The sequence below is a fragment of the Canis lupus genome, chromosome 22 (genome assembly GCF_003254725.2).
Source record: "Canis lupus dingo isolate Sandy chromosome 22, ASM325472v2, whole genome shotgun sequence".
NCBI lineage: Eukaryota > Metazoa > Chordata > Mammalia > Carnivora > Canidae > Canis > Canis lupus.
In genome coordinates this window covers 8,991,409-9,017,181 of record NC_064264.1, presented here as the reverse complement: position 1 = coordinate 9,017,181, position 25,773 = coordinate 8,991,409, and the positions used below count along the sequence as shown (strand labels likewise).

At 37.5% G+C, this 25,773-nt stretch overlaps 1 protein-coding gene and 1 long non-coding RNA gene across 3 annotated transcripts in view; one reads left to right on the top strand and one right to left on the bottom strand.

The window, feature by feature from the left end:
* Window positions 1-25,773, bottom strand: part of VWA8 (von Willebrand factor A domain containing 8) — a 354,557-nt gene that overhangs the window by 96,445 nt on the left and 232,339 nt on the right. For both annotated transcript variants that reach the window (XM_035704343.2, XM_049099336.1), the window contains exons 29-36: window positions 25,322-25,521; window positions 18,457-18,567; window positions 17,469-17,533; window positions 16,879-17,004; window positions 15,637-15,746; window positions 14,767-14,921; window positions 10,550-10,745; window positions 3,200-3,281 (exon numbers count right to left, since the gene is read on the bottom strand). In XM_035704343.2, coding sequence (XP_035560236.1) covers window positions 3,200-3,281; window positions 10,550-10,745; window positions 14,767-14,921; window positions 15,637-15,746; window positions 16,879-17,004; window positions 17,469-17,533; window positions 18,457-18,567; window positions 25,322-25,521 — 1,045 coding nt within the window. The remainder of the gene's footprint in view (window positions 1-3,199; window positions 3,282-10,549; window positions 10,746-14,766; window positions 14,922-15,636; window positions 15,747-16,878; window positions 17,005-17,468; window positions 17,534-18,456; window positions 18,568-25,321; window positions 25,522-25,773) is intronic.
* On the top strand, window positions 9,794-18,265 carry LOC112678834 (uncharacterized). The gene is made up of 4 exons (XR_003147904.3): window positions 9,794-10,412; window positions 12,842-12,943; window positions 16,753-17,053; window positions 18,065-18,265. It is a non-coding gene; the product is annotated as an uncharacterized LOC112678834 (long non-coding RNA).

Genomic DNA, 25,773 nt, shown 5'->3' with positions numbered 1-25,773 from the left:
CATCTCATTTTATTTTTTTTATTTTTATTTTTTATTTTTTATTTTTTATTTTTTTTTTATTTATGATAGTCACACACACAGAGAGAGAGGCAGAGACACAGGCAGAGAGAGAAGCAGGCTCCATGCCCCGGGAGCCCGACGTGGGATTCGATCCCGGGTCTCCAGGATCGCGCCCTGGGCCAAAGGCAGGCGCCAAACCGCTGCGCCACCCAGGGATCCCTTCATCTCATTTTAAATGTATATTCCCCTTTATATATAATAGCAAGATCTTTAAAGAATACATACAATTATAGTAGAGCGAGGCCCAGATTTTCATACACTCACAGATGAGAGCTAGGCAGTATCATTTTACAGATGCAAGCAATACAAAGATTTGAGGAAAAATAGTCAAGTTTTACTGGGAGCAAAAGTGATGTATTCATTCTGGCCCTGTAGTTACATACGGTGTTACTGTATTTTATGTTATTTGAAGTTAGCCATCAGATGGAAAATTCCAGCTATCTAGCAGAATGCTAAATTTAAGCAACTAGCAGGAAAACTGAAATCCAGATGGGTTGTTCTCTTGGATTGCATATATGCCAAAAATGGCAATAGCTAATCTCAAGAGAAATTCAGGATATACTGATAATGAACAGACTCCAAATCACATGGCACTTGAAATATGGCAAGTCCAAACTGAGATGTTCCAAAAGTATAAAATACATACTGATTTCAAAGACTTAGAAGAAAAAAGGAATATAAAATATCTCATTAAAATTTTTATATTGAGCATGTGTCAAAATGATAACATTTTTTAAAATTAAAAAATATTTTATTTATTTTAGAGTACGCATGATAAAATGATAACATTCAAATATACTGAGTCAATAAAATGTTATTAATTTCAACTGTTTATTTTTCCTTTTTTAAGTCCTTTTTTAAAATGTGGCTAATAAGGACTATAGAATGACATACATGACTTATATTCTATTTCTGGTGGACAGTACGGCTCTAAATGAATGCATCATGGCGACCAGCTGGCATTGGCTCTATACACAGCTGTTTTTCCAGATGTTTTTTCCATGGCAGGTATAACATCTGGTTCACACAGAAAGTTAAAAGAGAAAAACAATGAAATAAAAGCTAGAGCTAATGAAAGAGAAATTAAGAGAAATAGTGGAGAAAAATGACTAATGCTTTAGAAATGTAAAAAACAAAAAGTTGTTCTTTGCTTTTGTGGCTTAAACTAATATTATATTTTAATAAGCACATAGTTCATCTGGAATAAGTGATTTCCCCAAATGACTAAAAGCCATTTTCCATTAAACGGACACATTAAGATGCTCTAAGAAGGCACACTTATATATGTTGGAATAAGTAAACTTTTTTTTTTTGAGTTATGCTTTTATTATTCCTATTTATTGAAACTGATTATGGGTCCTAAGAAATGAAACTGTGTTTCTGAGTTACTGTGTACTGTCATGTTTGGCATATGTTTGGCTATTTTCTTCTAGGGGTTGGAAGAGTTAGGTGGAAAGTGGCCTGATGATGCTGTGGGTGACTGACAGGTCTTGGTGTGGCTGGCCTTTCTTTCATGCTCCAGGCTCCTCTGTTGGGAGATTTCAGATGAGGTTTTCACCCCTGTGTTGTGAGGGCTCAGTCTTCTGTCAGGAAGTATATGTAAGGAGGGGATGTGATGTCAAACTAGGCTAAAGCAGAATAAAAGATTAGAAGGAGGCAATGGACTGGGTGGAGGTGGGCAAAGTATGGAAGAATGAGGGAGCTAGGCCAACTAGACGAGCGCAGGTGCATGGTTCAGCTGAAAGAGGGAGTTCAGGCATGGATACATTCAGAAAGGGACAGACTCCTGGTGAGGACACTTGTGATCCTCAAGGGTAGAAACCAAGCACATAATTTTCCTTCGGTATCCTCAGTCTAGCTGGTTTGGGTACTTTGCTTCCATCACTGGACAGTGATAGAAGCAGTGAATGGTCATGAGCTCCATTACAAAATCTCTGGAAGCCTTTAGCTACTGTAAAGCCTTCACAAAATTTTATTTTATTTTATTTCTTTTTTTAAATTTCATTTTTTAAAATTTATTTTTTGTATATTTTTTTATTGGAGTTCGATTTGTCAACATACAGTATAACATTCAGTGTTCATCCCGTCCAGTGCCCCACTCAGTGCTCATCACCCAGTCACCCCCTTCACATAAAAAAAAAAACAAAAACAATTTTAGGGGATCCCTGGGTGGCTCAGCAGTTTAGCGCCTGCCTTCGGCCCAGGGCGTGATCCTGGAGTCCTGGGATCGATCCCACATTGGGCTCCCTGCATGGAGCCTGCTTCTCCCTCTGCCTGTGTCTCTGCCTCTCTCTCTGTGTCTCTCATGAATAAATAAATAAAATCTTTAAAAAAACAAAAAACAATTTTAAATAAATGCTAATTAAATTCCTTTGATATTTTGAACACATTTATCTCTGAAAACTAAAATATAAAGTTAAGTATGGTGGATGGAGCTCGAGAGTATTATGCTAAGCAAAGTAAGTTAGAGAAGACAAATACCATATGATTGCATTTATATGTAGAGTTTAAGAAACAAAACAAACAAGCAAAGGGGGAAAAAAAGAGGGAGAGAGAGAGAGCAAAAGAGAGAGAGAGAGAGAGAAACCAAGAAACAGACTCTTAACTATAGAGAACAAACTGATGGTTACCAGAAGGGAGGTGAGTGGTGGGATGGGTGAAATAGATGATGAGGATTAAGGAGGGCACTTGTGATGAGCACTGGGTGTTGTTTAAAGCATTAAATCCCTAAACTGTACAACTGAAACTAATAGAACACTGTATGTTAATTAACTAGAATCTGAATAAAAACTTTAAAAAAATAGTAAGGATGAATATTTCTGCAATACTGAAAACATTGTTTCAGATACACAAAAACTGATCACTGGGATAGATCAATGAATAGATCAATGATAGAAAAATGAAGCCTCGTAGGTTGACTTACACCTATATATTGTTTGAACATTTTTCCCAAAGGAAAATAAAAATAGCAGTAAAACAGGCAGAACAGCAGCAAAATACAAGCCAACTGCAACTGGGAAAAAAAAAGGAGCTTGCTATTTAAGGAGGCAAAAGCACACATTTATTCAGAGCACTTGGTAAGACTTGACTTGCTTTTAATCAGACATACAAACTGAGAACATAGGTGAAAGTGGATTACCTGGGAATAGGGATATACCGGAGTGTCTTTGATTGAAGGTCAGTGATTTCTATATAACCAGCTGTTTGTGGAGGGGTAACATCTGCAAACAAGTCATGACACGAGCTGAGTATTAAATTACTGCACGGTATCAAAATAAGACCAGAAGAAAGCATGAATGTTGCTAAAAGTGGAATGAAGTTAGCAGTAGCCTAGGGCAGAGCTTTGAGACCCACCTGACAAGGTCCTGAGCCAAGTCTAGTCTCTAGGGTTGTTTTTGTCAAGGAAACACAAAGATTGTCAAACACCTGCATACTAGGCCACGATTCTTTACTGTCAGAAAATTACCTAAATTCTTTCCATTGTCTTTACTAGCTTCTCAAGATGAGACATTTTAGCACTTACAGTTTATTTGAAAAGATTTTATCACTTGAAACACAAAGATTGTCAAATACCTGCATATTAGGCCATGATTCTTTACTGTCAGAAAATGACCTAAGTTCTTTTCATTGTCTTTGCCAGCTTCCCAAAATGAGATGTTTTAGCACTTACAGTTTATTTGAAAAGATTTCATCACTCGAATTGTTTTTCTTTCCTAGGAAGTCATAATGAGAGTATAATGTGGTGGAAGCAGTACCCACTTTGTAATCAGACTGGCCAGGTATACAATCCTGGCTCTGGCATTTCTTAGTTGTGTTTTATGCTGGTCAAGTGAGTTATCTCACTGCTTCTGTCACTTGTAAAATGGGGTCACAACAGCATCTGAGCATCTGAGCACATTATTTTGAGGCTTAGATGAATTTAGTGAATGAAAAGCACTTTATTAATAGTTGCTCAGCACATGGTACCTGTAATTATTAGGGCCCTCTGACATAGGTGAGGGTGAGGTGAGGATGAGCCCACGGGATGAGGACTCTGGATCATGGAAGCTATGAAAGGGTTGGGGAAAGAGAGGGTATGACAAACAGGTGCCAGAGCTTCCATCTCCAATTCTGGAATTGCTTTCCAGCCAATTCCAGGGGTCTGCTGACTTCTTTTCCAAAGCCTTGAGTGCCATCACGCATGATCACTGGCTGACACCACCAGAAACTCTGCTCAGTCTTTATAGGTATTGATCTTAATACTGACAGCAAAGACACATGATTCCTGCTTGAGAGAGGAGGAGGCTGAAGCTAATAGAAGTACAATAATAATGTGACTTGCTTGAGGCGACATAGCTGGAGAGTGATGGAGATGGCTTTCTAATCCAGGCCTTTCTGGCTTTGAAATCTCTGCTCTGTCCACCATTCCACACAGCTCCCACCTAAGCTGATCCTAGGGCAACAACTTTTTAAAACAGCCTCATTTTACAAGAGATTGGTCATTAATGTCTCTTAAAAAAAAAAAAATCTCCCTTACACAGAACCTTACAACTTCACGTTAGAATGAGATATCCAGGATATGCACACTGAACTTATCCAACTTATAGTTTACAAAAAATAAGAAACTTGGTATATTTATTTAATGTTTGTAGCCAAAGGTTTTTGAGTAGACCATCTGAAAAACTCAAAACTCAAAATATGTCTTATTTATTCAACAAACATGGTTAGGCTTACTTTGTACCAGACACTATACAACAAAGCACTGAGGACAGAGAAGAAGGAGATGTGATTCCTGTCTCATCTGAGGAGCCCACAGTAAAAAGAGGAAAAGTTCCTTTAAAAACAAAAACAAACAAAAAACTACAACAAAACAAAATCCACTGTGGTCCTCTGGGGACTCAGAAAACACTCCAGGGTGGGACTCACAGGCCTGGGGCCAGGTATGAGCTGCAGAGTCAGGCAGAGGGAAGTGTCAAGGGTCAGAGGGCTAGGAGGAAAGGAAGGTAATGTCCAGGGTTAGTGGAGGGTAAGAAAAGACAGTTACTATGGTAACCTGACCACCCGGCTGAATTGGCTGTCCCTAGATGGCCATTTATATAAAACAAGCACGCTTATCATCAGTCACACACAGCCTGCATTAGAAATGCTGCCTGAGATAGAAGGTCAGTCTTGGATAAAGTTCTGCACCATATATCATTTTTGACAGTTCCTGCTGCTAAGACCCAGCTGAAGTGGGTTGAATTATTTATAGACCCAAGTTCCTTGCCAAAAATGACCAGTTATTGAAGCGGTTGGGATGACTCGAGCTGCCTAGCTAACCAACTTAAATTTTGGCTTGTCACTCACGGGTGCTTTTTTTTTTCATAAGTAGTAGTATTAAGCTGAGCTACAGGCCACCAGTGCTTTCAGACGGCCCATGAAAGCAAAGTAAGCCAACTTATTTTAAAATATCTTTTCTTTCACTGTGCAAATTAATTCCATGGCATAAAGAGGGTGAGAAAAATGCAGTAATGGCTGTGTCTATTTCAAGAAGGAGAAAGTAAGAATTTTACTCCTGGCGCTAAAAAATATTTTCACGTATCAGAAAAGGCAATTTGTGGCTATAAAGCACTTCAGAACAGTATAAAGGGAGTGGTGGTGGTGGTGGTGGTGGTGGTGGTGGTGGTAATGGCAAGCATTTGAAAAATAATCAGAACTGACGTTTACTGATTTGAAAATGAATCAGCTCAGAATATGTGATTGAATTAAGGAAGTGAACACCGTGGCCAGATTTCCCTCGAAATTTGGCCAAATCCTTGTCTATCCATTTTAAACATTTCAACACTATAGAGAGGACAGAGGCTCAGTAAATTTCCATTATATTTACAGTCCAGGTGGATTTCAAAGAGAGGTATAAGCTATGCGTGGGGATGAATTACCTAATGATGGAAGGCAAGTCACAGCTCCGTGTTTATTGCATAGGTCCCATGAACAGTGGGGACAGCTTATATGCACAACGCCAAGGTTAGGAGGACGTATAAAAGCTGTCAGACAAAACAACTGAGAACACATTCAGAGGGAGGATGAAATCATATTAAAAAATTCACTCCTTTTAGGAATGTAATTTGATGTACACCTGTTAACTACCAAGTTTAATGCACTTCTGTGTTAAGAGATGAAGAGTGAAATGAAGAGCCCTGCAATGTGGCTAATTGCCAAATCTTTGAATTTACTCAAAGTTCAAAACACAGAGTATCACTTCTAAACCAGAGTTGTTATTTTGTGTTTAAAGAGCTGAGGTCTGTAATTAAGAAAAAAGAAAAAGAAGAAAAAAAAAAAGCTAACATTTAACTAGAAGAAAAACAACTGGAAGACAACAGTAAATCTCTCCCTGTCTGCAGTCAGCAAAAGTTATACCATCTTTGTGAAAGCCACCAGGAAAATAGTCTTTATAGTTTCTATTGATTTCTTTAATAAACAGGCTGATATGCATTAGTTCCTGACTAATCAGATGGCTGGATTCTATTTACTTAAAGAAAAATAACTATTTTTTTTTATTCTAGTGTTGGCTCACGATTGCTTCTTAACCAGAGCAAAGGTATTTCTTATGCCATAATCTTTCTTCTACTACTTTGGAAGTTATATATTCTATTCCTACTTTACTGACACATAAACTTTATTAATATCATTGCTTTCCTCTTGAACAATGTAAGGTACAAAGAACACTTTAACATCAGTCACTCCTCTCTTAACTTGTGGATTATAATGGTCTCATAGTTTTGATACATGCTTCTTAAAATTTCACAAACTTATTATTTTTGTTCCTTATAACTGATGCTTGTTAGCTAAATATTTACAAATTTCTCATGTGTCCTCATCTGAACTGGCTGATCTCTAAGGTCTGTGCATAGCTATCTTCCTGGGATCTCCCTTTATCATTCTCCTAGGGTTTTCTGTTTTTTTTTTTTTTTTTTATAGTCCATGTTTATGAAATTTTTCCTATGTGCTGGACACCATTCTAAGCCCTAATAGGCAACTCTCAGAAGAGTAAATCACAACATATAAAAAGATTCTCAAGGTTATTCAATTAGGGAAAGAGAAACTGAAACCACAATACAAGGTCTGATCCTTATAAGAGTAGATAAGGATTGGGAGCACAGGACTTCTTTTATGCTGCCGGAACAATATTTGGGAAACAATTTGGTAATTCTACTCTTAAATATATATCCTATGGACTCTCAGCATGTACACAAGGAGAAGGGTATGAGGCTATTCATTGCCTATTATCTGTATTAGCAAAAATCAGAAAGAACTTAAGTGTGCATCAACAGAGACCAGATGAATAAACTGTAGTGTGTTCAGCAGTGAAAATAAATGAAGGAGCTATCAATATGGATGATGACAAAGACCATTCCCCTGGGACCAAACTCTAGTCAGGCTCTTCTGGATCCTCGTTCCAAATAGGCCCCAACTTTTGGGCTTCTGTGTTCATCTGTGCACTGCTCACTTTTAGCAACAGTCTTGCTAAGTCAGTTTAACCAGAATCCTCCACCCTCAACATGTGATCAGGTGTCCTCATCCTCCATCATCCTCGAGGTAAGGTCTCATCACCCTGGCCCACCTTCAGCAAGAATCCTCCCAGGTCAGTTTATCCAGAAGTCTTCCTTATCTTTGATTTCCTCTTAATTTTCTACCCACTGATACCTACCAACAGTTAGAAGCTCTATACTATCTGACTTTGACACTCATTATAAAGAAGTGTCAAAGCTAGAAAGTAATCAAGTGTGCTACTAGTGAAGGCATAGACACAGCGATCAATGGATCACAATAGAAAATACAGAAAGAGACCCAAACATATGTGGTCAGTTGATATTCAGCAGAGGTCCAACTGCTGAAATTCAATGGAGAAAGGACAGATTTTCCAGCAAATGGTGCTGAAACAAGTGAATATCCACATATAAAACAATGAGTCTCAATCCACACTTTGCACCGTATAAAAAAAAAGATCTCAAAATGGAGCATGACATGTAAAATCCAGAACTACAAAATTCCTAGAAGGGAGATTTTCCCTTCATCAAAATGGGAGAAAATGTTTGAAAAGAATGTATCTGATAGTGGACTTGTACTTCAGAATATATAAGGAACACACAAAACTCTTAAAAAAAAAAAACAAAAAAACCCCAAATAACTCAAGGGCAAAAAATCTGAGACATTTCATGAAGGAAGGCACACATGACAAGATGCTCAACATCATTAGACACTGGGGAAAATGCAAATTAAAATCATCATGAGATACTGCTGCATGCCTCCTAGAATGGTGAAAGACTGACTGTACCAAGTATTGGCAAGGAGGCGGTGCAACCAGAACTCTCCTTCATTGCTGACTGGAATACAAAACGTATTGTTACTTTGTAAAACAGTTTGGCGGTTCTTTCATCTAATGTAAAAATGCCACTCCTACGTATTTATTCAAGTGAAGCAAAGACTTATGCTCACTTAAGGATTTGTGCGCAAGTGTTCACAACAGCCTTATTCAGTATTGTCCAAAGGAGGAAATGATCCAACTAGCCCCCAACTTGTGAATGAATAGACAAAGTGTGCACATCCACACAATAGACTACTACTTGGTGATAAAATGAACTAGTGGCACAAACAATAATATAAGTGATTCTCAAATACATGACATTAGGTGACCGAAGCCAGAAGTGAAAGATCATATACTCTATGTTGCTGTTTATATGAACATTCTGGAAAAGGACAGAAATCAGACCCGGTCAGGGGATAGGGAAGAGGCAGAGAGGCTGAGTGCAAAGCGGGGGTTTGGTGGAGATGGAATTGTTCTTTGTCAGTTATGGTGATGGTTATACAACTGCATGTGTTTGCCAAACTCACAGAATTATATACAAAAAAGGATGACTTTTACTCCATATAAACTGAACCTTAATAAGAACAAATGCATACTTTAAAATATCATGGATGTGTGGGGAATGGGTAGGATGAGGAAAGAGAGGTAGAAGAAACGTCAGGAGGCTGTTGTAATATTCCAGTGCAAGATGGCAGTGATTTGGATGTTGGTAATAGAACTCTAGTCAAGTGGGTGAATCAAAGTATACTAGTGAGGTGTATCAAAAGGACATGGTAATTTATGATGGGATTAGATAGAGAGGATGAAGGAGAAGAAGTATCAAGGAAGACTCCTGGGTGCACTAAATTCTAGTACAGTTTCTTGTATTTCCTGGAATGTTGTCATGCCCCTGTACCTTTCACACAGGTTTCCCTCTTCCTGAAATAATTCCTTCATTTGATTCCCTCCTATTCATCTTTTCAAGGGTCAGCTCATAATCACCAGTCTGGACTACAAGCTTCTCCTTTTATAGATCATCTTGTGAATATACCTATCATAGCACTGTACTGAGATTGTCACTTTATTCACCTGCCTCTTCAACCTTAAGAAACATTTTGGGGAAATGATGATTTCTTTGGAAGGAATTAATTCTAAAGATTATCATATAATCAGGACTTCTCAAACCCAGTAACAGATTATAATACATCTAGCATTATATTTATTAAGTCCACAGTGATAATAATGAATGTAGACACAGGGTATGTTACGACTATGATGCAAATAATAATCAGTGGCTCAATGATCAAACAATTTCATCATTATCCATTGTGATGAAAGCCTGTGTAGTTCAGTGAGAATAGACCTGGAAGACTTGGTGCAGATCTGAGCTCTGGTGGCCACTTTGGGGCGGGGGTGGGGGTGGGGGTGGGGGGACCCTTGGCCTGCCATCTGAGCTCCCTCTGTCAGCTTCCCTGCATACAAGTTAGAGAGTTCATCGACGACAGAATGGAGATTTGAAGGTTAAATACATGTATACAAGGAAAAGTGATCAGTACAGGACCTGGCATATGTTTTGCAGTAATAAATATTAGACAGCTCTGAGAGCACTGCTAAGGCAGTAACTTGCATGAGTCCTTGGCCTTTCATCATGGGAGTTCAAGACAAAAGTCGGCCCCATATTCTATCCCTATTGGTCTGATGATTTTTAAGTCTCTTTGACAATATCTTCTAAGTAAAGTAATCATATAGACTGTAAGGCAAAGGAAGAAGAGTTTTATTTATTTTACTTATTTATTTTTTAAAGATTTTATTTTATTTATTCATGAGAGAGAGAGAGAGAGAGGCAGAGACACAGGCAGAGGGAGAAGCAGGCTCCATGCGGGGAGCCCGATGTGGGACTCGATCCTGGGACTCCAGGATCATGCTCTGGGCTGAAGGCAGGTGCCAAACTGCTGAGCCACCCAGGGATCCCCCTGGAAGAAGAGTTTTAACAGCAGTGGCTTCCACCACACACTGCGAGAAACTGAGTGAAAACCTTCTGGGCATACACGTAGGTCTTTTTAGCTACTTGACCCTGATAAAATTACATTTATAAATACAGAATGATAATGATAAATTAAATATCCCTACCAAAAGCAAACTACACCTTGACTACCTTGGCAAATTAGGAGTTGGTAAGTTTCTTACCTTTTGGGTAGATATCTTTTAGAGGGACTTCTCCTGGGGGCAGAATCCTGACGATCTGGTTAGTATCTAAAAGAGTCACACAATTGCTTTGTTTTGGAGTTTCACTTTTCTTTTTTCCTCCATAGAATGTTGTATCAGTGACACTTGGTTTATGCAAGGATGATGGCCTTTTCCAAGAATAGACTTCACTGGGTGACTGAAAGAAAAAGATTAAAGTGCTGAAATATAGGGGAGCTCGGTCAGTTAAGCGTCTGACACTTCATCTCAATTCAGGTCTTGATCTCAGGGTTGTGAGATCAAGCCCCATGTTGGGCTCCAAGCTGGGCATGGAGCCTACATTTAAAAAAAAAAAGTACTGAAATACTGTTGACCCTTGAACAATACAAGTCTGAACTGTGCAGATCCACTTATATGTGGATTTTTTACAGTACAGTAAATGTATTTTCTCTTCCTCATGATTTTCTTAATGACATTTTCTTTTCTCCAGCTTACTTTATTGTACATATAAAATGTTACGTAAGATACAAAATGTATGTAATCAAATGTTTATGTTATCAGTAAGGCTTCCAGTCAACTGTAGGCTATTAGTAGTTAAGTATTGGGGAGTTGAAAGTTATTCATGGAGTTTTGACTGTGTGAAGGGGGTCAGCATCCCTAACCCCCATGTTGTTCAAGGGCCAACTCTACTATAAAGTACGTATACCACACCTGGTATAATGCAGCCCTTTAAGCAGACACCAGATACTTGTATTTCACGAGTATAAAAAATCAGATTATTTCTCAACATTTTTGAATTTAGTATAGAAAATAGCTGCTTACCAATAATCATAATTTTCAGGCAAATGTGAAATATACAACATATTTTTTACCTTGAGATGAATTATAACTAAAAAGAGGGACTATAACAATAAAGTCAGTTTGAAAATGAAATATCTAATACACCTACTCTCTGGCATTGCCAGCATTCTGAAGTCCCTGAGTGTTCCTTACCATTCATATCTTTCTGTCTGCCCTAGATGTTCATAACTCTTCTGGAATTTTGAGTTAATTTTCCCCCTTGCTTTACTTACATTTTTTTGCCATATATGTATTTAGCCTTCCCTACTCCCAAATCATAGATACTCTCCTATATATTTTCTAAATGTTTTAAAGTTTTGTCTTTCACATTTAAGTCCTTAATCCATTAGAGATTTATTTTTGTGAATGGCGTGAGGCGAGATTCATTATTTGTCCTTTTTCCACTAATTGGAAATATTGTCTAAATACCATCAAATACCAAATAGCACTGATCAACACTGCTACTATAAAATACAGTTCTGAATATGCATCCATCTGTTGCTGGGTACTTACTCCACTCATTTATTTTTCTATCCCTACACCCATACCATTGTCTTAGTTACTGAAGCTTCATAATAAGCCTTGAAACTTAGTAGGGCAAATACCTCTGCTTCTACTTGGTTCTTCTTCACATCTTGATTATTGTTTATCCTTGCTCTTCCATAAAAATGTATGAGCTGGATTTGTCAGTATTTTTTTTATTTTAGCTGTTCTAACAGGCATATAGTAGTATCTCATCATGATTTTAATTTGCATTTCCCAAATAACTAATGATATTGGACATCTTTTCATGTACTTAATCTCTTAGCCTCTTAAAGCATCTGTTCAAATTATTTGCCTTTTTCCCCACATTTACCCCCAATATATTGAAAACCAGGAGTTCACACAAATAGATCCAATTCTAATGCAATGATTACAGGATTCATTCTGGAGTTCTCCCTTTCTCTATCTGTAACTCCCTTCTCCAACAGTGAGAAACTAGACTTCATTATCTTTAATAGATTTACTTTTCTTGCTCAATTCCACTGAATGTGACTTATATCCCATCCCATTACTAACCTTCCCTCCTGGGCAAATGCCTTCCTTACTCTGCTTGGTTCTGAGAGCCCACATTGGGCTACACTCATGAATGGATGCCTCCTCACCTTACTGGGGCTTCTAAATCCTACACCAGGCTACTTCTACCTCTTCATGGGCACTGTCTGCATCCTGCCTGGAGTTGATTCTCATCACCGGTGGTTATACCCTCCCCCATCTTGGATGGGCTCACCTGCTCAGACTCTGCCCTCTGATGCTTCACACTGAGCTACTGTTTGCCCATTTTCTATATTGGATGATTTGTTTTCTTGCCTTTGAGTTTTAAGGAAACTTTGTAGGTTCTAGATACAAGTCCATTGTGGGAAATGTGATCTGCCAATATTTTTTCCCAGCGGTACCTTTTCATTCTCTTAACAGTGTCTTCTATAGAGCCGAAGCTGCCAATTTTGAAGAAATTCAATTTATCAAAAATTTTGATATCTGAGATACTCAGTAGAGCGTTTAATATAAGTGGTGATGGTGAGTATCCTTGTCTTATTCTTGATATTAAAAGGAATGCTTTTAATGTTTTGCTATTGAGAATGATATCTGCTATAGGTTTTTATGGCTACTTGGCATTAGGTAAGGAAGTGATACTATGTTTATAATAATTTAGGTGCTTCTGATAATGCTATAAAAAGTTACTAGGTGACATATCCCTTTATTGATAGATTTATGAAGAGTCAAAAGAGATTCACATAAAAGCAGAAAGGCACTGTGGTACAGGAGAAAGGATACAGGTTTGAAGGTCAGTCACACTTGACCTCAAATACCAGCTCCTTTACTCGTATTTTTTTTGTGGCCTAGGGGATATACCTTCTCTGTTTCTTCATCTTTAAAACCTTATAAAATTGTTTTAAAAATTGTCATGTATGAAAGGATTTAGAATAGTGCAGTGCCTGATTTTTGTATTAGGACCTAAAAAATACGTTTGTTATCATAAAATGCTGAAAGGCTGCCTAACTGACCGTAGTCTTTTATTTAACAAATATTCACTAACATCTCCTATGTGTTGCTTACCATACTGAGTAGGGGGGTAGGACTTTTAATTTAACACTAGTCCTATAGGCTATAAAGGATTTCTACAGGGTTAATACAAGATGTGTTATACTCAGTGCCAAATACTTTTTAACCATTTTTTTTACAGTAACATTATATTCCTATACTAATTTCTTCAATCAGAAGATCAATATTTTAAATGACTACACCTTCAGAAACATAGCTCTAGTATTTTCCCTACTGAGGGCAGCAATCATTGAGAAAGCATATTAAACACAACTCTCATTCAGACAAGGCTATGTAGATACTGTATTACAACAATGTGTTTCATTTTCAGTTATATAATACCATAGCAAACGCTTTTTACTTAATAATTAGGAAGACATATGGCAAAATCCTAAGCCACATATTATCCACTGGGTTTTGGATTTCAGATACCTTAAATCCTGAAGTAGTCACCATTCATTAATTACATTAAAAATCTGAGATTGTTTGAGATGGGTGTACCATCAGGCAGAGCCCATATCTTTATCCTTAAATGATTCTATTCAAAAACAAAAGCTACAAACGTAATCATGAAAATTAAATGTTAAATCAAAATACACGGAGCTACATCTAAGGTCATTAGATGGCATCTTGGACTTAAATAGCCTTTATATTTCATTTTCCCCCGTTTTCATCAGGGGAATATGGTGACTAGTTTCATCTGAAGTCAATTACAAATAGCCTCTTCTTTACAGATAATGGTACATAGCAGCAGTGGTCCCTTCTGATAGTTGAGACTATCACCATAATCTGGATGCTGCAAAGATATGAGAAATCAGAGCAAAACTCAATGGAAAGTGAATTGATGTTCATGAGTGTTGAAAAATGTAATCCACAGTGATGAGACCCCCCCCAACAAATATAACTAACAAATTCTAGAAGACATATTATTTTGTCAGTCTCAAATGCTCCTCTTGACAGATTACATAAGCACACATTAAGACAACATAATGTAAAATTATAGTCAGTAGGTTAAACATTTAACCGTGTCACATGGACTCCCATGTATAAAGAAGACTGGTATCCCATGACTAAATCACATAACTGCATTACTCTCCAAATGTTAATTTTAAAGAAGCAAGAGAAGCTCAATAGGTTGAGTGCATTTTCTAATGACTGATTTGGAATATAGACTTGATCTGAAATGTTTACCAGAATATTGTTACATTTTTAATTAGCCCTATGATAGCCTTATAGATTACAGGCTAGACTGAGGAGAAGAAATATTTATTCAATAATTGAAAAAAAATGGTGCTTACCATAAGATCTGGGAAGCCAATAACAACTGTAGCATAACTATTCTTATCTGAGAGAATTCGGTTAGGAGATGCAATTTTCTGTCCCACAGCTGAACTTAGATTTTCAGATGATAGCTGATCACTTGAAATTTTATGAGGTATGCTGAGATCTGTTTCTGAAGTGTCAGAGAAACATTAGATACCATATGCCCCGAGATTTCATTCTTGTTAACTTGAACAGAAAAGCACAAGTTAAAAAAAGAGAAAACACTTTAAATTATATTCACGGCCTTTTGTTTGAGAAAATTCAGTTTTTACAATCAAGGCATCTTCTCTAAATGAATACAAGTATTTACTGAATTTGAAATTTCATTAGCAATATATATTATTAATATCACCCGCAGGAAAGATGTGAAACTGACCCAATCCAGTGCTGGTAATGGTATGTTTTAGGTTTTTTTCATAAGTACTATTCACCCCTCAAAACTGTGATGAATTAAGTAGAAAATCTGAGGTCCTGTGTAAAAAAAGAAAAGATGCAACCCTAAAAGGGTAATATATAATTACATTAAGTATACATTTAGAATTACATTTAATATACACTTAGAATGTATATTATTTATACATTTAGAATGTATGAATGTATATCTAAATGTATAATATACATTTATACATTTAGAAACTAAATGTATATTAAAATTCTGCTTTCTCAGTTAAAAAAATTCAAACAACTTAAAAGATAGTACATTCTTATTTACTAGTTCTAATGTAGCTACTAAGTTTCTCTCTTGGCATAAATTTAACATATGTGGATGTTATTGTTCTTAAATGATGCTAGAGGACTGTAAGCATGAACCATACGGCCATAAACACAAAGATCACACAATTTACCTTGTATAACTCCAAATCCTGAGCTAGGTGGTTCTTCTTTCAACATGTACAACTGGCAAACCCCACTATCCTCAGATTCAATGTGTGCAGGCTTAGTTAAAAGATATTTCCTGTAAACAAACAAAACACCTAAATGAAAAGTTTTTCCTTTTTGATAATTGTGAGTCCAGGCTATGAAAAATCAGAATTCTACCCCAACCCCCTGCCAAAGCCTTGTTTTTATATTTTGAGTATGATTTGCAGTTTCAGAGTTACACTCTGAACAAATAACTTCTCAACGTGGTGTATAGGGAGCATTGCATAATAACAATGCAGTAATAAATATGAACTAGAATCCAGTAAGAGGAAGGGCTGAAAACTGAAAAAAAAAAAAAAAAAAAAAAAAAAGCAACCCTAATGCAACACACCTGCGTTATCATGGAACCTGCTATTGATAGGACTGTTTGATTAGCCAGTATGTCAAGTGGGAACCTGGCCTCTTATTTGTGACCAGCTAAGGGACAGAGGCCCTAACTGCTATAATTCCCCATCTATCTATTTTTAAGGTTTCTAAAATAGGGATGTATGAATAGCCAGAAATCTTTTGCAGCAAGATATTTCTGCTTGTCACCCAAGGGGCAGAGAGAGAGAGAGTCTGTATTTAGCCAGTCAAGGTAATGCAGGAGGGAGGGGGACACAAAATTTACTGTGCACACTTTTTCATGCCATGTGCATATATAATTCCCTTTCATCAAGAAATATAGCATCCAATGGGAGGGAAGCAACACAAACATGAATGTAACTATATAAGAGCAACCAAGACAAAATGAAGAAGAAACTTCTAGGGGGTGAATTTTGTGAAGCTCCAAAAAGGCAACAGCTCTAGGACAGACACCATGGTCCTCCGAAGAGAGGATAAATCAAATATCTATTTTGAAATATCTCTAATTGGGCAAGAATACCATGAATTTTCAATGTAGTAATGGGAAAAATCCAAGGAAATATGGATCATACTTAAAAGTCATTATGTTTTTACTGTTAACTTCAACGTCATTCTCTGAAACACTTTATAATTACTCTGTGAAGTGATATTTATTTCCATTTTCCCCTCCCCTTTCCTTTAATTTTCATCTACAGAGATGCCAAATTCAGAAATTGTTAAAAGCCAGACATTGGAAGACAGAAGAGTAAGGATGCTGGATAACTGCATACACATGGTTGAGCTATGGTACACTCCATGAGATGCTATGTAGATCTACCCACTGATTTGTTTTGTCCTCCACCAGAAGCCACTTGTCCTCTGCTACAAGAAAAACTGTCTTGAGGTTGATGGGAAGTGAGATGGTGTGAGTTCGACCTTCTAGAACATCCAGCACAGTCAGGTTGTTCCTGAAAGAGGAGAAGAAAACTATCTGAAAGGAAATGGTGAGGATAATGGGTGAGTAACAATGGCACCGTCATTTCATGATCTATCATGCAACCCTAAGAAGATCAAGACTAAATAATAACAAAGAAAAATGTTAATTGAGACAATGGGGGAGGGGAGGCAGAGGGAGAGGGAGATAGAGAATCTTAAGCAGGCACGGAGCCGGACACAGGGCTCAATCTCACGACCCAGAGGTCATGACCTGATCTGAAATCAAGAGTTGGAAGCTTAACCAACGAGCCACCCCAGTGTCCCAAGCACTGTCATTAGGTCTGTTTTTAAATATTCTACAATGTGGGAGGAGTTACTTTTACAATAAAACATTTGCAATTTGTTACATTGGTTTTATAATAAGTATAATTAAATGAGGAAACAGAATGGACAAAACAAGGATCCCAGGTTAAATCTTCTATAACAAAGAGCTCACCCATTTTCTTTGTAGAATACTAGCCAGTTTTTGTGCGAAAATTCTTTACACATTTTATAAGTTTCCTAAAGACAAAACAAAATATTCACATTAAATGTTTGAGATGCAGTCATGTCTCTTCAGCTGTTTTTTCTTAAATAAAGTTCTTTGACATGTAAAACATGTAATTCTCTGAGAAGCTACCTCTTTATTTACTTCAGATTGTTATCATAATGTGGATCAAAGTATATTTCAAAATTTATTTCAACTATGTACTAAAATAACTTTAGGATAAAAATTTAAAAAATAATCCTAAATACTGATTAGAAATAAACCTACTATCTTGTGGTTAACTGTGGAATTTATACCATGATATAAACACATAAGAAATATAGTTTTTGTAGATTTGAATATATTTATGGTATTTAAGATATCTGGGTGTTTTTTTTTCATGGTCTTTTAAGACTTAAGTATGCTCTTGCATAGGGCAAGAAGTCAGACTTATTTTATATCTATTACTTTTTTTTTAATAAATTCAGAATAAATTCTCTTGGGTTGGCCTAGAACTTATTTACTAGTTTAATTTAGTTAATATATTTAAATGTTTATTTATTTAGTAGGTGCAATCAGGTGTCATATTCATCAGTTTATTACATGAAGCCAAGACATAAACATACAACTTGAAAATAGTTCAGTGACTGCATGCTCAGGAATCTGTCATGAATATCATGCTCAAAAAGTTCACGATGATCTATTATTATAGTTCAGTCCTGACAAGTCTTCATGTGAGTATGAGGTCTACAAAAAAAAAAAGTTACTGGTAACTTAATGATATGTGTATCTATGTCTATTTGTATTACATTAACATCTACAAGTGCACAATGAGAATTCTCTTGTGCAGTGCAGTTATAAACAATAGGTACTGAGAGGGATGGGCATGCACACATCTTTCAGGTAGAAAGCTCCAGAAATCCTTGGAAATTTGCTGGACAAGTTGAGTGTTCCTTACCGTGTCCTCCTTACTCCACCAGGAAGGTTTCTTAGATGGAACCTCTTCTGAAGGGAGGATGAGACGTCGAAGTGCTTGGCCAGTGGTATCCAATAATAGGATAACATTACTCTGGAAATAAAGTGAATAGTAAAAAGGTCAAGATTCATTCTTTTTTTTTCTTTTCTTTTCTTTTCTTTTCTTTTCTTTTCCTTCCTTCCTTCCTTCCTTCCTTCCTTCCTTCCTTCCTTCCTTCCTTCCTTCCTTCCTTCCCTCCCTCCCTTCCTCCCTCCCTCCTCCCTCCCTTCTTTTCTTTCTTCTTTCTAAAGCAGTAGGCTCTTGGCAATGTGGGAATAAAGAATACAGTGGTTAACCAAAGGGAAGATGATGATATTGAAAGACTTAAGAGACACCATAAAGACACTACGTGGTTTTCCTTAATATAGAATGTAAAGAATATATATATATTTATAAAACCCTTTCTAAATACATGCTACTTAACCATGATTCTGTTTTATTATATACTTGAGGAAATTAAGAGGATCAATAATTTTTTTTAAAATTTTATTTATTTATTTATGATAGTCACACACACAGAGAGAGAGAGAGAGAGAGAGAGAGAGAGAGGGGCAGAGACACAGGCAGAGGGAGAAGCAGGCTCCATGCACCGGGAGCCCGACGTGGGATTCGATCCCGGGTCTCCAGGATCACGCCCTGGGCCAAAGACAGGCGCTAAACCGCTGCGCCACCCAGGGATCCCCAGGATCAATAATTTTTAAAGTCTGTTCACTTTTATTAAAATGCTACTTAAAGAATATTTTGTTGAAAACTGTCTTACACTGTGCATAATTAAATCTTGTTTGTGGTTTTCACAAGGTTTACTTCAGAAGATATGTACATGATAAAATGATGGGTTAGCCAGAAAAGATCAAGGATCCTAAGAACCTAGTTTGCAATGAGTGTTTCTTCATTTTAAAATTCACTAAGCTTGAAGAACTCACAGTGGTGCTGTAATGATATACAAACAAGAGATTTCTCCAGCCGTATTAATTATAGTTTTGCAAATGAAGTAATAACCTCCCAGTGGTTAGCATTTTTTTCCCAGAAAAAAATGTTGAAATAAACTTTAAACATTAAAATCAGTGAACAGGAACACATGAATAAGAATTTAAAATTGAGAAAGGCAGAAAAGACGAAATATTTTAAAGAGACACAATGAACTTGGCTCTTTGTGGTTAAAACTTAAAAAATGTTTGAAGATTAGACAAAAAGGCTTGCAAAAAAGGGCACCTTTAAGTTCTTTTTCAGGCCTCATTGTTATGCAATTGTCTTCTTGATTTTCTTTTGTTTTGTTTTAAATTTAGGGCTCCTCCAGTTGTCCTAACCTGTATGAACTTTGCATTTCACAAACTTTCTTTGGGGAAAATGAAGTCATAATGAATCCAAAGAATGAATAGATAGTTTGCAAGATATAGGAAACAAATGAATATCCGTTTGCTTGTTCCTTAATAGTTACTGAACAGCTTAGGTTTAAAGCATAAAGGAGGACACAATGTTGAATTGACCACCACTCTTGCCCTGTCTTATGTAGTCCAGTCTCAAATGAAAAGAAATGCAAAAAGATTGATGATTCATCCATACATCTGGGACTTCATCCTGTGGTTTCAAGTTTATTTGACTTAGCTAATTGTACTGAAGTGCTCAGGCATTAAAGTCATTGTATTTGTACTGTATAGATTCCTACACTCCACATGGTGACTGTATTAAAAAATCCTACTAAGCATGTTGACAGAGCTTAAGCTTCTCTGCAAACATCACTCTTTGAGCGCGTCATTGGTATAATATGCAATTCTCCATTCAGAATGTGCGTTAGGGATATTTTTTAAAAAATCATCATTTCCTATGAGAAGTATTATTTCTGGCCTTTGAAAGTTCGAAAAACGGTGGCAATACCTTAACAGTTTTACTTAAGAAAATGTATTAAGTCAAAAATTTATAGTCTCCATTCTAGATTAAATCTTTTTTTTAGCAAGTATTTTTTCAAGGAGACACTCTTTCTCGTGTGGCAAATGTGAACTACATTAACATGATTTCATAGCACTTCAGCCATTTGGGATAATATTAACTCTTCTAAGCAAAAGAAAGTCCTAAAAATAATGTTTGATTTCAAAATATAATTAGGCAGAAGAATAAACAGATGATTAAATAGATACGATGAAGCAGAAAAAATAAGTACGGTTTTGCATTTTTCTTCCTTTTTAGGACCTAATACTTATAGGCTCATAATTTGGCATAAGTGGACTGAAAAACCGTTATCGTCTCACGTGGCAGAAAACATACATATATTTCCATCCATTGTTGTATTTAGAATGTTTTAGAAGCAATTGGCAACACCAAGGAGCTCTGTTGCTCCGTCCTTTTAGATGTTAATGGCTTCCTTCTGTAAATGACTAATAATATATTCTGTCTGAGTTTAAAAATAGAATTTTGCGTCATATCTGAGTACGTGTAACTGTGGCTTTGGTGCTCCTTTAGGGGGGCAGGGAGAAGAAGCAAGTGAGCAATTTTATTATGCTTGTATCTGACTGGGAGAAAAGTAACCTCTGGATGACCTCAATGTCCTAAAGTCTGAAATTCTAAACTCTGTACAGATGAAATAAGTAATCTCATGGCAGGGGAGGGGGAAGGGAGGAGGGTCTTTATTTTTAGGCATGGCAAAGTTTCCCTTCCCTTACTTGAGATTTTATTTTAGCGAGGAAGTTCTGAACAACTTTTTTAGCCAGAGAAATGCATCCTTAGCAAAGCTTTATAAAGACAAGGGATAGAGGAATTAATGGGAGTATTTCTCTACAATATTTTAGCTCTGCTTTCAGGGAGGGCAGAATGGAGAAGGAAAACAGAACTGAGGGCAGTGCACTTATTTGCTAGTTGGGGAGAATTGTTCACCATTTGCTAAATTTTACAGATGCATCCTGTTCAGATGGAATTAAAGAGGTCTGAACAATCTGCTTCTCCACTCCCTGCACCATGAGGTCTTATCTCCGAACAGGGCCATGATATAAAATAGACAGCTAAGAGATCCTCTCTGGGAAAAGAAGAGGTAGTTCAGGGTACAGTGGAAGCGTTCCTATAAGCTGTGCATGCTTGCTTAGGATGCCAAGGTAGTTTTCCAGAAAATGGTTCAGACTCTGGTCAAAGGGCCAAGTCAGGTAGCAAGGAAGGCCAGGAGGCCAAGGGCTGGCTATGCAAGTTAAGCACCTTTTTACACTCAACAGAGTATTAATGAGCAATGTTGCCAAATAACTGGGTCTTTTGAGAAAATATAACACTTGCTAAGAACCTAAAAATCTTGTACTTTCAAAGAATTGGTATATGTAGATTTGACAGCTAATTTGACAGCTGAAAATCTGGCAGGATCGTTTGGATAAATACTCCAAATTTAGATTCTTATTCAAATTTCGATTGGCTTACTGATTTTTAATTCAGTAAATTTTTAATTTTAATTAAAAATCACCAAGATATGTGCTTTTTATGACAAATTCTTCTCATTGTGGAATTCAATTCAACAGCATTGATATTTTATTAGAAACCTATAAAGTGAAACCCTTATTCCATGTGCTGGACACACATTTTTATAAGCAGTATCTGGATATTTGTAAACTCTGCTTGTAAGAGAAAGTGAAAATTCAAAAAAAAAGGGTGAAATTCAAAAAAATTTACTCAGAATTTATGATAATTATTTACACAAGGTCTAAAGTTAAAGTTGGCTTATTGACTCAGTGAAATACTGACATTTTATTTATGCAATATTTCCTCCTGATTAGACATGGTCTAAAAGTATTGCTTTTTGGTGACACTTTGCTCTCCTAGTGACTTTATATACTTATAAATAACAACATTGCATTTCTTGAATATTGTAAATATGTCTTAACTGTTCAAACTATTCTTTTCCCCAAGTAGTTGCCATGAGTGAGAGGGAGGATGCACTTTAATTCTGCTGGGGCCAATCCAATTTGGTTTGAATCTTAGTTTTACTGTGTTTTTAATGGGCAGGTTCTAAGCTCTATGAGCCTCCGTTTTCTCACATGTAAATATGGTTAATGGTGACCTCAATGTGCTGCTGCAAGAATGACATGGGATAATGTAGGTCATCTTTTATTTGGCACATGGCCAGCATTTAATAATCGATCCTTCTCCTTGAGGGGTTCATCACTTGCTTTCTGGGATACCATACTCCCTGGGATGCCCACCTACTTTGCTGGCCACTCATCTTCAGTCCCTTTGGTTGATTTTCCCTGAATCTCCCTGGTTTCTTAATATTTTATTGACCCAGAGCTTGGACTTCTTTATCCACACTCACTCCCTTGGTGATCTCTTTCAGTCTCACAGTTTTCAAGAACATTTGTGTGTCAAGAACCCCCAAATTTGTATATCCTGATCTGATCTTTCCACTGAACTCCAGGCTCAATTATTTGGATGTCTTAGAGGTACCTCAGATTTATTATTTTTTAAAAAGATTTTTAAATTTATTTATTCATGAGAGACACAGAGACAGAGGCAGAGACATGGGCAGAGAGAAAAGCAGGCTCCCTGAGGGGAGCCCGATGTGGGACTCAATCCAAGAACCCGAGATCACACCCTGAGCCAAAGGCAGGTGCTCAACCGCTGAGTCACCCAGGTGTCCTGGCACCTCAGATTTAATCAAATGTCTCATCCTTCCCAAATCAATTCCTCAACTCAGCTGATGGTGACTCTATCCTTTCAGTTGCTCGTGCCTTTATCCTTGAAGTTGCCCTTAATTAACTCTACCCTCTCTCACCCCATGGCTCTGATCTGTTCAGAAATCCTATCAATTCTACTTTCAACATACATCCAGAATCCACTATTACTGACAGCCTCCATCCTCTAAACTGCAATTATCTCTTGCTGGGTCACTGAAAAAAACTTCTTAACCAGTCTCCTTCATTCTGCCTTAGCACCTATAGAATATTCACCTCAGAGGAGCTGGAGAAATTCTTTAAAAATCTAAGTCAGGTCATGCTACTCCTCTGCTTGAAACGCTCTAACACCACCCTCTTCCACCCATAGGCAAGGCCCAGGACAGTACAATGGTCTGTGAGGCTCTGCACAATCTGCTTCTCTACTCCCTGCACCATGACCCTGCCCCACCCAGCTGAGGAACCTCTGTGACCTCACCTCCTTGTACTCTCCCTCTCACTCAATCTTTCCCACCACACTTCTTTAAAGATGGAACAAAAGCATGCTCCAGCCTCTGGGCCTTTGAACTTACGATTCCCTTTGCCTGGAACTCTCTTATTTTAGATATCTGTTCTTCTCAATTCCCTCAAGTCTTTGCTTAAATATCCCCACCTTAGTTAGGCAATCCCTGCACATCTACCCTATTTTAAATGGCAATCTTCCTGCCAGCCTTCTATTTTACTCTCCCTTACTTCTCATCTTCTAACTTGAGATGCAACTTAATGATTTCTTTTGCTTATTGTCTACCTTCCTGCACCAGAATGTAAGCTTCTCAGGACAGAGTTTTGTGTTTCATTTGCTGCAGCATCCCCAGTAATAGGCGCATGATATATATTTGTTGAATGAATAATACATTTGGTATGGTGGATACTAGGCAGATAATAAGTATGCAAAACATCACATTCCTTTCTATTGGTATAGTACAGATTAACTTAGACCTTTTGAATTTTCACTAATTGCAACACAGCTTGCTTTTTGATCTATATCTTCTGTGTGGAATTATTTTAAGCCTGACTCTAAGCATCTGTACTCTTTATTAGTGCTATCTTACTAGTGGTGGCTAGACCTTGAGCATCATTATAAATCAAAGGGTCTCCGTGTAGTCTTGCAGGGAACTGAAAGTTTATGTCCTTCCAAAATTCAGATGTTGAGATTCTAAACCCTGATGTAGTAGGAGGCGGAGCCTATGGGAGGTGATTAGGTCGTGAGAGTGGAGTCCTCATGAATGAGATTAGTGCCCTCATACATGGGACACCAAGGAGATTCCCCTGCTTTTTCTGACACGTGAGGTAACAGTGAAGAGACAGTGATGTAGGAAGTGGGTTCTCACCAGACACTAGATCCAGATCTGCTGGTCCTTGATATTAGATTCCTCTGCTTCCAGAACCGTGAGAAATAAATTTTTTTAAAAAGATTTTATTTATTTATTCATGAGAGACACAGAGAGAGAAGCAGAGACACAGGCAGAAGGAGAAGCGGGTTCCTTGCAGGATCAGGACCTGAGCCCATGGTAGACACTCAATCGCTGAACCACCCAGGCATCCCAATTTCTGTTGTTTTTAAGCTCCCTAGTCTATGCTAGTTGTGTGACAGTAGCCTGAACAGACAAGTCTATTCACTGTATTTATAAGGCTGTTTCTACATAATGTCATTCAGGTTTCAGATACAACGTCATTACCTAAGAAGAGCACTCTTTGATACTGTTCACTCTTCCATCTCCCCCTACCAAACCCCTATCACTCACTCCTTAGGACATTACCTTATTTCTACATATTACTTACCACTACCTGAAATGGATGTATTTATTTGTTGGCTTCCTCTGTCATTTATCTCTCTAAGAAAGAATGTAAACTTCACAACAAAGAATTATCTGGCCTCAAATGTCATCAGTGCTGGGGTTGAGAAACCCTAACTTACATGCTTCCAGAGTCACAGGTCAGGTCTAAGTCTCTACAGAGAGGAAGATATTGGCGTTCCTTTGTGGTACTGACAAAACACAACTCCCATCCCTCCTCAATCTTTACGAAAGCATGTGTTTTCACTCATGTGGCAAGTTACTCTTGCCTTTTCCTTCACATAGCTCACTCTTGGCATAATTGTACCATAAAAGTAGCCTGGGATGCATTACCTGCTGCTCATGGAGAATCACTTGATCCTTGAGGGGATTTCCTAGAGGTGCCACTGTCACAAATGGGTGCCAAACTCTACCGGCTGTTCTTGGGAATATGTCAGAAAAGTCCACCAAGTAGCCACTTTTCCCAGCCATATTCATAAAGTATAAGGTGATGGGATTGCATGCAACTACGTAGAGGGTATTTTCCTCGTTTTCTGTAATGACAAAAAGGTGTTAATTTTGTGGTCTGCAAGAGATTTTCTTTCTTTTTTAAGATTTTATTTATTTATTCATGAGAGACACAGAGAAAGACAGGCAGAGACACAGGCAGAGGGAGAAGCAGGTCCGTGCAGGGAGCCCAGTGTGGGACTCAATCCGGGGATTCCAGGATCACACGCTGAACCAAAGGCAGATGCTCAACTGCTGAGCCATCTAGGTGTCCCCGCAAGAGATTTTCTGACTGGTCA